The 11,493-nt window shown below is 32.4% G+C and overlaps 1 protein-coding gene across 1 annotated transcript; it reads left to right on the top strand.

The window, feature by feature from the left end:
• Positions 1-4,632: 4,632 nt before the first annotated feature.
• Phum_PHUM617640 (carboxypeptidase regulatory region-containing protein, putative) lies at positions 4,633-9,858 on the top strand (the record flags this gene model as incomplete). The annotated part of the gene is made up of 12 exons (XM_002433189.1): positions 4,633-4,644; positions 4,803-5,021; positions 5,186-5,465; positions 5,619-5,830; positions 5,914-6,082; positions 6,160-6,445; positions 7,165-7,821; positions 7,896-8,270; positions 8,362-8,679; positions 8,767-9,019; positions 9,094-9,274; positions 9,356-9,858. 12 exons carry the CDS (start codon positions 4,633-4,635, stop codon positions 9,856-9,858), a joined length of 3,465 nt encoding a protein of 1,154 aa, XP_002433234.1.
• Between the last annotated feature and the right edge of the window lie 1,635 nt (positions 9,859-11,493).

Below are 11,493 nucleotides of genomic sequence, written 5' to 3' on the forward strand. Positions count from 1 at the left end.
AAAGGGGATGCCATTATGAAATTATAATTAAAAATGTTGATATATATAAAATTTGAAATTAACGGTCACGTATTCCAGAACATATATATGATAAAAAAAATCGAACGGTGGTTGGTCGGTTGGTCGGTCGGTCGGACGGTCATTGAAGGAGTGGAAGGGGAAGGAGGGGAGGGAGGGATGAGTGAGAGAGCGAGTTAGTGAATGAGGGGAAGGGGGAAATTTTACGTAATAGAAAATGACAATGATTCCATATTGAATAATATAACGAAACGATTTTTTTTTTTTTTTTTCAATGAATAAAATTTAAAAAAAAAAAAGCAATACCCTGTCAGTTTAAAACCGGAAACGGATATGAAATAAATTTTTTTTATATTTACCGATTTTTTTCCATCTCGTTTTGTAAAACCATGTTAACGATTATTATCCACACATTATCACATACTTAATTTTTTCTTTTAAGTTTATTTAAGTTTTAAAACAAAACACCACCATTTTAATTTTTAATTTTCTTTTAATTCGTTAATGATCATAAAATAAAAATTAAAAAAAAAAAAAATTAAAAAAAAAAAAATAACGAAAAATAACAATCGAAAACGACAAACGAGCAAAGACTCGGGGAATCGACTGGTCTTAACCGTAAGAAGGAAGTAGGTCGTTGCACACTAGCGACAACAGTGATTGTTGCGGACAATATTATAACTAAATTTTGCAGTTTTAAAAAAATTTTTTTTTTTTTTTTTTTTTTCGTCTCGTTTCACGAAAACAAAAATGATAATAATAATGATAAATGATGGAAATTTTAAAATTTATTATTAACGCATATGCGTAATCCACGCGTGAATGATTGAATGATTGAATGAATGAATGAATGAATGAGATGCGTATATACAGATAAACACGAAAATATAAATTTATTTATAGAATTAAAAAAAAAAAAAAAAAAAAATTTTTTTGACGTTTATAATGGCCATATGCCGTGAATATGATATTTAATTTAAATTAATTATTTTTCTACATGTAAAATTTTTTTTTTCTTTTTTTTTTGACAAGTGAATAAAATGTTATGATTATTTAAAAACATCAGGTATGTTTAACGACAGCGACAGCAACGACAGCAACGCACACGCACGCACGCACAAAATCATATCATTTCTAATTACACGTAAATCCATTGAAATTTCTATGCATTTTTATAAAATCGCTAAAAAAAAAATCGTTTAAATTTACGTTAAGCTTATTTCCCTTCCCCTCCTCCTCCCTATCCCTCCCCCAAACCGAATTTCAATAAAAAATGGAGGGAGAGGGAGGGGGTAGGGGTGCATTACCAAAATAAATTTATTACGTTTTTATCTCGCATAACCAATAACGTATAAAAACTAAGTAAATAAAATTTCTAGTATTTATTATCATTATTATTATTTACCATTTTTACGACGACGAAAAAGGCAAAATTTTATTACGCTTCACTTCAAAATATCTCCCCTCCCCTCTCTTCCCCCTCCACTCCCTTCCTTTACTTACCCCTTCCACCCTCCCATCACCCCCCTCTCCTCGTCAAAAAAAAAAAAATTATAATAATAAGTAAATAATAAAACGTCGAGTGAGTGAGTGAGTGAGAGAGAGAGAGAGAGAGAAAGATTTAATAAGTAAAAATTATAAGAAGACGACGACGACTGTGAAAACATTGTAACAATATTATTATTATTATCATCATCGCGTGTTGTTAGTTAGTGGGTGGGTAAGTGCGCGAGTCCGCACACACACACACACACACATATATATTAAATAAAAGGTTTCGAAATCGTTTAATATGATAATAAAATCCGACGATAAAAACCTTTTTAAACCTTAAATTTTACTTTTCAAAAGGATTAAATGGAAAGAAAATCGTAGCCATAAAAAGATTAATTGAGTTAAGTTACGAACGCAGAGAGAGAGAGAGAGAAAAAATTATTATTATTATCATCATCATTATTATTATTATTGTACGTTTGAAATTTTGCTTGTTTTATTCCATTATTATTATTATTATTATTACTATTATTATCATTTTTTGGTCGTAACGAGACAGACAGAGAGAGAGAGAGAGAGAGAGAGAGAGAAAGGGAAAAGAGATAATAAATATATATATGGTTATTAAAGATGAAAAATCAAGTTGAAGTACGATTGTCATTTTTTTTTTATCCTCATTAGCATTATTATCAATTTAATTTTTTAAAATGGCCGACGGCGATGTCACTTCTCTTCCCTCCCCTCACCGTACCTCTCTCCCTCCCTCCCTCCTTCCCCGACTGATGTTACGATATCATTCGATACGCAAAAAAAAAAAAAAAAAAAAAAAAAAAACAAATTTTAACACAACTCCACTTTTAATCAACTTAACCGAAAAATAATAATAATGATGATGATGATGATGATAATAATAATAATAATGATGATTATGAATATGATGATGATGAAGAAGAAGATGATGATAATAATGATGATGATGATGATGATAATAATAATAATGATGATGATGATGATTATGAAGAAGAAGATGATGATGATGATGATTATGAAGAAGGAGATGATGATGATGATGATGATAATAATAATAATGATGATGATGATGATGATGATAATAATAATAATAATGATGATGATGATGGAGGTAGAGACGATGATGATGATGATGGAGGTAGAGACGATGATGATGATGATGATGATGATGATGATGAAGAAGAAGAAGATGATGATGATGATGATGATGATGCTGATGATGATAATAATAATAATGATGATGCTGATGATGATAATAATAATAATGATGATGATGATGGAGGTAGAGACGATGATGATGATGATTTAAAAAACAACAAAAAAATTTTTTGTCTTCTGCTGTTTATCTTGCAAGACGAAAAAAAAAAAAAAAGTTTTAACCTGTGCGATATAATTATTAATCGATAATGCACACATGATGATAATAATGATGATGATGATGGGGGGAAGAGGAAGAGAAGGAGGAAGGGGGAAGGGAAAAAATTTTAAAAGTTTTTCCTCGTGATTATCGAAATCCCTCACGTACCTTATTTAAAACTGATAATAATAATAATATCATTAAAAGAAAAAAAAATTAAAATTTTCTAGAAAGTTCTTTACCTCATCAATTTTTTTTTTTTAATTTGGAAATTTTTTTTTTTTTAAACCTTTCAAAAATTTAATCGGGTTAAATTCAAAACCGGATCGGGAAGGGGGGGAGGAGCGAAATGGGGGAAGGGAGGAGGGAGAAAGAGAAGCGGAAAAAAAAAGAGAAAAAATTTTATAAAAAAAACAAAACGACAACCGAAAATCAAAAATGGCGGAATATGAAAAAAATTGAATATTTTCCTCCGATTGTTGTCCCTTTCCCCGCTCCCTCCCCCTCCCCTCCTACTCCCTAACTTGTAAAATTTTTTTTTTTTTTTAAATGATTTATCGACTAAAATTTATAATTTTGAAAATAAATAAATAATTTATGAAATTCAATAATTTAAATGATTTTATTATTACAATTACGTCACAACTGAATATTTTAATAATAATAATAATGATAAATAACGTCCTGTTGTCATTACGGTCAACGATTTTCTTTTTCCTTACCCCCCTTTCCCTCCCCCCCCGAAAAAAAAGTCTCCTCAACATGTCATCACGATTTTTGCTATTGTTTAAAAAAACTCCCGATTTAATATTTGCTCTAAATAAACAAAATTATTTTTTTTTTTTAATTTAAAAAAAAAAAAAAAAAAAAAAATGGCTTATCGGATTTTATCGATTAATAATTTATTCCTTGCAAATTTTTTTTTTTTAATAAGGATTGATGGAATCCCGTTTTTGTTTTTTGTTTTTTTGCGGGAATGTGGGGGGGGGATTTTTATGACAACAATCGAATAATTAAATATTAATTAATTGTAAGGATAATCATTTCCGATGCGTTTTTTTTTTTTAATATATCCGCACTTGGCAAGATGGCGGATCGCACGTTATATACCCTATTAAACTTTAATTTAATTTATTTTATATTATTTATTAGTTTATCCGTTGAAAATAGTCACCAAGATATTTTGGGATGCGGGGGATTTTTAAAAAGTAACGTTCCTATAGATTTATCAAAAGTAGATATTAAATTGTAAGTGTTTAAATAATTTGTAATTTTTGCTGCCCCCCTCTTAACCAGGTTTGGTTATGTTTCACATTATTAAATTAACTTTCAACTTTTTTATTAATCTTTTTATTGTAATTACGTTTTGTTTTTTTTGAAATACTTGTTATGATTGATTTTTGCAGCCAAACTTTATCGATTTTTATTTTCCTTTGTTTCCTTTTTAATTATTATTATTATTATTATTATTAATTTGATTTGTCATGAATTGACAATTTTACCAAAGCCTGTATGTTAAGTACTTATTATGAGTCTTTATGTATTATTATTATTATTACTTTAAAATTTTTTTAGACTGTATGTAACTGAATAACCCTTTTATGTTTTGTAAATGGACATTCGAAGAATTTATCAAAATTAATTATGGTTTTATGTAATTTTAAAATTCTCTCACCCTCTCTCTCTTTCTCTCTCTCTATCTCTCTCTCTCTCATGGCTAAATATAGCTGAATATGTACTTACAGGTATGCATGAATCCAATTATCCTACTTGACCATTTGCTCCATGCAAAACTTTGTTTCAATCATGTCATATCAATAACGATACCTGAAAATAAAAATTTTGATGTAAATTATCATTTTCCCTTGATTTTTAATTTTTTATTAATTTCAGGTACACAAAGTCGGGGACTTTAAAAGAAACAAGCGATTGTGCACCAACAAACGGTTATTATTTCATACCTTTGTATGACAAAGGAGAATATCAATTAAAAATTGAACCTCCATCGAATTGGTTTTTCGAACCAAATGAAATAAATTTAAATTTTGATGGCGTCAATGATCCATGTTCTAAATCGAAAGATATTAATTTTTTCTTTAAAGGATTTAAAATAGAAGGAAAGGTTAGTTAATCGAATGACACAAAAGTAAGTCATTCATCACATCACAAACTTTATCGAGTGTTATACAAAATGCAATCAGAAGGGATTTCGAAAGTGTAACTCTTTTGTTTTTTCAAACAAACATTCGATACCAACAATCAAACATTTTTTTTTGGTTATTTCAGGTTGTAAGTTCTGGCACGACAAACGGTCCGGAAAATGTTTTAGTAACTCTTACTTCAATTAATGATAAAACATTAAATCTCGTCACGACAACCAAAGAAAATGGCCAATACGAATTTGGCCCCATATTAAACGGACAATATTTAATAACGGCTAAAAATGATGATTATAAATTTTCAAAAAGTTCGACATCTTTCACGGTCGAAGAAAATAATTTAATCGTACCGGATGGTTCTTTAGTAATATCCGGTTATGACGTTTCCGGTCAAGTTTTATTTAACGGTGAACCGACCGTTGGAGTTACGTTTGTTCTATTCGCGAACGACGAGGTAAACGATAATAATAATAATAATGATTACTTACACTCATACTCGAAATTTATTTATTTATTTTTTTTTTTTTTAAATTAATAGAAAAATCAAAAAATCAAAATAGACGATTGTTCGAAATCGGAACTTGTCAATTTCAAAAGTAAAAATGATTACTTGTGCCACGTCACATCCGATAAAACGGGTACGTTTAAATTCAAAGCCGTTCCGACCGGAAGTTACAGCATAAAACCTCACTACAGCAAATTCGACGTACAACCGAAAGAAGTTAAAATTTCCGTTAAACACAATCACATAACATTGAAAGAAAAATTTTTGGTAAATTTTCGAAAAAATTCTCGCGGACATATTCAAATGATATCCGTCGTGGGAAATAGTAATAATAATGATAATGATTTTAGGTTAAAGGATTCAGCGTTAGCGGAAGAGTTTTGAAATCCGTCGGTGGTTCCGGTTTGAAAAATGCCGAAGTTTTTTTAAATAACGGAAAAGTTGCCGTCACGGACGGTGATGGAAAATTCACGTTGGACAGCATAAAACCCGGAAAATATCATCTTTCCATTCGATCGGGTACGATTTATTTCCTTTTTTTTGAATAATTATTATCATCATCATCAATAATAATAATAATAATTGTTGTTATTTAGAAAATATAAAATTTGACGACATAAACGTCAAGCTGTCACCGAACGCATTGGAAATAGACGATATTTATCCATCGGAATTTAAAGTTTGCGGATTGGTGACGTCAACATCCGGTCAACAACCCAAAACCGTGGAAATAAATTCCGAATCGGACGACGATGGGAATAATATTAAAATGGCGGAAGCCAAAGTCGATCACGAAACTGGAAAATTTTGCCAATTTTTAAAACCTGGAAATTATAATTTGGCCGTTAAGTTAACGGATTTTGAAAAATCGTCCGGAATGCAGTAAGTGGAAAACTTCAAAACCGTTTTTTGCCCACTTTTTTTTTATGTTGGAAACAAAAACGCGAGAGAGACAGAGGGAGAGAGAGAGAGAGAGTGTGAGAGTGAGAGAAAAAAGGGAAAAGCGAAGGGATGCGAAAGGGAAGGAATTAATCCGGTTGTAAAATTTAGCTAGCAGAAAATTAAAACGTTCGTTCGTTTGTTTGAAAACGAGACTAATGAGTTTGTGTGTACGCGTGTGCGGGGGGGGGGCGGGGCGAGGGGAGACGTGAAAGGAAGAAAGAGAAAGAAGAAGAAGGAAAGAAAAGACTTACTTGACTTTTAACGGGTTTTTTCTTTTTTTTTAAGGTTCGTTAAATAAGAAGTAAAAGTTTATTGTGTCATAAAATATATCCGGGGAACTCTAATGGAATTTTATTTGTTAAGAGGAAAAGGGCACGCACACGAGTTATTATCATTATTATTACTATTACTACGTAGTGAAATATTAGTTTTATAAAATGGCGGCGACGATGAAAAATTTCATTTAATAACTTTTTGTCGACGCGATAAAAAGATTTTAAAAAAAAAAAAAAAAAAAAAATTAAATTCGAATTAATCTTTTTTAACGGTTTTTTATAATTATTATTATTATTATCGAGGGGGTGTGAAATGTGTCGATTCGTCGTTCGTCCCTTTTCCCTTACACATTCATTGGGGATTTTTTTTTTGTTTCATTTCAGGTACCTTCCGCTAAACCGTAAAGTTCACGTTCGTAACAGTCCGATAAGCGACATAGAATTCACGCAGCTGAGAGGAAACATACGGGGACGAATAATTAAAATCCCGGATTCTGCGAAAGGGGAAGAAATGACGATAAAATTAAAACGTAAAAATTCACTCGTCGCGATAAAAGTCCTCGAGGGAAACAAATTGGAATATTCGTTCACGGACATGATGCCGGGATATTACGACGTGGAAATAGAAAAACAAACGTGGTGTTTCGAAAAGGAAATACATTCGGTGACGGTGACGAGCGCGGAAACTCTCGTACCGGATTTCGTACATTCCGGATTTAAAATAAAAATAAAATCATCTCACCGTACTTCGATCCTCGTCACGAACAACAACAACAACAACACGTCCGACGTGGAATTCCATAGGGAACTCGTTTTGGAAAAGGGTGACAATTCATTTTGCATTCCATATTCGATGGGATACAAGTTGAAACCGTTTGGATGTCACGGTTACGATAGAGAATTTTACATAATCGATCCGAATTCATCCGAAGATGGGTTGATATTGAATGCGATTTCTCATGACGTCACGGGATTCATCAAGAGTTCAGATTATGAAAATGACGTTTTCGTGGATGTCGTTTCGAACGGTCAAACGACGAGGTAGTTGCTGCGAATTAAAATCATCATCATTATTAGCATTATTAAAAATAAGTTAAAGTCGTTTTATTTTTCAGGTTGGGGGGACCATTGAAGGGAGAAAAACATCCGAGCGGAGTTTTGTATAAATTTTCTCACAGGGTTCCCGAAAATCAATTATTGAAATTCGTTCCCGTTTCGAGCAAGCTTTTGTTTCAACCCGATTTCGTGGAATATCGAACGATAGACGATTGTGCGAACAACGTCATCAAAATCACGGGTGAAAAAGGACTCATAATAGAGGGGAGAATAGATCCCCCTTTGGGAAACGTTAAAATAACATTGAAATTCAAAGACGGTAGTGATAATAATAATAATAATAATTCGGATCAAAATGGCGGCGAATTGTTATTTTTAACGAAAGACGATGGAAAATATAAATTTGGACCGTTGAAAAGCGCTTTGAATTTCGAGTGAGTCGACGATTGGGTTTCCCGATGGATGCGTGAGATTGTCGGGAAGAAATGAAAAGAAAATTTTTTTTTTTTTTTTTTCGAATTTCAGGGTGACGGCACAAAAGGATTCGTACGTTTTAACCGGACCCGATAAGAATGGGGTGTTCAAAGCTCACAAATTGGCGGAAATACACGTGAGAGTCGTGGATAACGCGACGAACGAACCTCTCCAAGGGGTTTTGCTCTCTCTCACGGGAGGTGAAAATTACAGGAAAAACAGCATGACGACCGACAGCGGATCATTCGTTTTTCACAGTTTGAGTCCCGGCGAGTATTTTCTACGTCCCATGATGAAAGAATACAAATTCGAACCCTCGTCACAGATAATACAGATAAGGGAAGGAGTCACGGAATCCTTCGATCTCAAGTGAGTGGAAAATTTTTTTTTTTTTCCGGGGGGAAGGTCGCGACACCAACAGGAAAAATTATTCTCTCGTACGATTTCTCCTCGTAGGGGAAGAAGAGTATCGTTCAGCGCGTACGGTACGATAACGTCACTGAACGGAGAACCCGAATCGAACGTGTTGGTCGAAGCCATCGGATTGAATTCGTGTTCGAATTTGCAAGAGGAAGCCTCGTCGGAAAATAACGGACAATTTAGAATTCGGGGTCTTTTGCCGCAGTGCGAATATCAGATTAGGTTGAAAACCGGATCGGATGTCAACGTGAGAGTTCATCGATTGGAACCCCCCAATTTATTCGTAAAGGTACGCGAACGAGAGAGAGAGAGAGAGAGGAAGTGAGTGAGAGAGAAAGAGTTATAATTTTTTGAAATTTTCAGACGAACATGGGTGACGTGAAAGGACTCGAACTCATCGTTTTTCATCTCGTCGATCAAATGGATCTTTCCGTACACGTGGAAAGTTCCATACCTGAACATTTGAAAAGTCTCAAATTGAAATTGTATAAGGAAACCGAACCTGATTCTCCTGTTTTTACGATAAAATTGGACACGCTCGCAGGTACGTGTGAAAAAAAAAAATCGACATATCGATCGATCAATCGATAAGATTTTCAAATCGATTCGATTTGTTTTCTTTCAGGCGGTGTTAAAAATTGGGGAGGACCTCAAACGCAAGAACGTTTTTTAAAAGCGGGACTCTTGGTACAATTCCCGTTCGTTCCCCTCAACAAAGAATCCTATTTCATACAAACGGAATCGAGCCTGTGCAAGCAAGCGTACGACTACAAGGATGTATCCGTTCATTTCGTCGCGGATAAAACGTTCAAAACGTTCAAAATGTTTTTCGAACCCGAAATGAAAGCCATAGACCACGAGCTCACTTTGGGAAATTACATAATCGTTCCCCTCATAATATTCTCCATTTTGTTTTATTCGTATTTCAACAAAGCCGTTCCCGCCGTGCAAAATTTTTTCGGGTCCCTCAATCAAGCCGCGTCGTTTTCATTCGCGAAAGAAGAGAGAAACAATGGTTACAACAACGCGACGAACAACATAATGGACAACGTGTCGATAGAACCCGTTCTGGTACCGACGACGACGACGACGACGACGAAAAGAAAAACGAAACCGAGAAAAACGTGAACGAATTTCAATAATAATAATAATAACACGCATAGTAAAATGGGTGAAAGAGAGAGAGAGAGAGAGTAGCTGAAAATAATTATTATTATTATTATTTATATATTTAAATGTACAAATATTATTATTATTATTATTATTAAAGAATATTTTTTGTTTTTTTTTTCTCCTAACTTTTTTTTTTCTTATTAATAGAATAATCGATTAATCGAAAGAGGAATCGAGAACAAAACGAAACCGTCGCGATTCGTTTGGGGCGGGGAGTGGGGGGGGAGGGGATCGAACGGGGGAAGTATAAATGATTTAAAATGGGGGGGGGGTCGTAGTAGTAGTAGTAGTAGTAGTTGTAGATTGCGTTTTTTTTTAAACGAAACAAACGAAACAAACAGGTTTTCAATTTGTTCCAGTTAAAACTTCAAGGACGTTCGTTATTATCAATATTTATCTTTTGACGAGACCGTTATTATTATTATTATTATTATTATTCAGACATAAGAGTTACATAACGAGAATCGCGTTACTTTTTCTCTCTCTCCGGGTAAAAAAAATTTTTTTTTTTTTTTTTCAAAACTCGCGGCTATTGCTCGAATAAAAATTTCGTTAATAAAAAAAAAAACGTTTCGGTAATTTTTTTTTTGATAAAACTTCAAAAGATGGATTAATTTAAAACAAAATAAAAATTTTCGAAAAAAAGAAAAATTCGAACGTTTTTTTTTTAAATCCCCACACCCGATTTCCGGTTTCCTTACAAAAAAAAAAAGAAAATCATTTTTATACCGATGGTTAATAATTAGTTCAAAACAAAAGTGCGCATGCAACGCTCCCAGCGGGAAAAATAAAAACCCTAAAGGATTTTCATACTTTATGAAATCCAAAAAAAAAAAACAAAATTTTTAACCGCTCATCCCGTTAATCTCTCTCTCTCTTTCTCTCTTATTAAATTATTATTATTATTATTTTACGAACATTATTAATAATAATAATAATAATAATAATAATAATATTAAATTCATCTATTAAAACGCTGGAAGTGTTTTTAAATAAATAAACAAAAAATTACAAAAAACGTTACGTAATTGGAAAAAAAAATTTCAAAATTTCAAAATTTTTTTTTTTTTTTTTTAAACGAAATCCTAATTTTAGAAAAAAAAATTTATAATTTTCGAACGCCATTTTGTTTTTTTTTTTTTTTTTTAAAAATTCACTTATATGTGGAATTTCGAAAAAAAAAAAAAAAATTTTTGCAATATGTGATTGTAAAAAATGGTGGTGGAACATTAAAAATGAAAAAAAAAAATTATTACTTCATTATTGACCCTTATACCTGTCAGCCATGAAAATTTCTCCCACCTTTTATTATTTTTTCCAAACACAAAAATGTCTCAATAGTTCTCCAGTAAGTTTATTAACTTGCTCTTGTGCGGTTTAAAAAATTTTTTTTTTTTTTTTTTTTAATGTTTAAACCCGTATGGCGGATTTTTGGGTGAGTATAAATTATTTTCTCTTTTTTGGAAGTAATGATGATGATGATGATGAGGATGATGATAGTGATGGAGGTAGAAGTGATGCTGATGGTGGTGGTGGTGGTAGAGATGATGATGGTGATGATGATGGTGATGCTGATGGTGATGCTGATGG

The sequence above is a fragment of the Pediculus humanus genome, genomic scaffold (assembly GCF_000006295.1).
Source record: "Pediculus humanus corporis 1103172108322 genomic scaffold, whole genome shotgun sequence".
Classification (NCBI taxonomy): Eukaryota; Metazoa; Arthropoda; class Insecta; order Psocodea; family Pediculidae; genus Pediculus; species Pediculus humanus.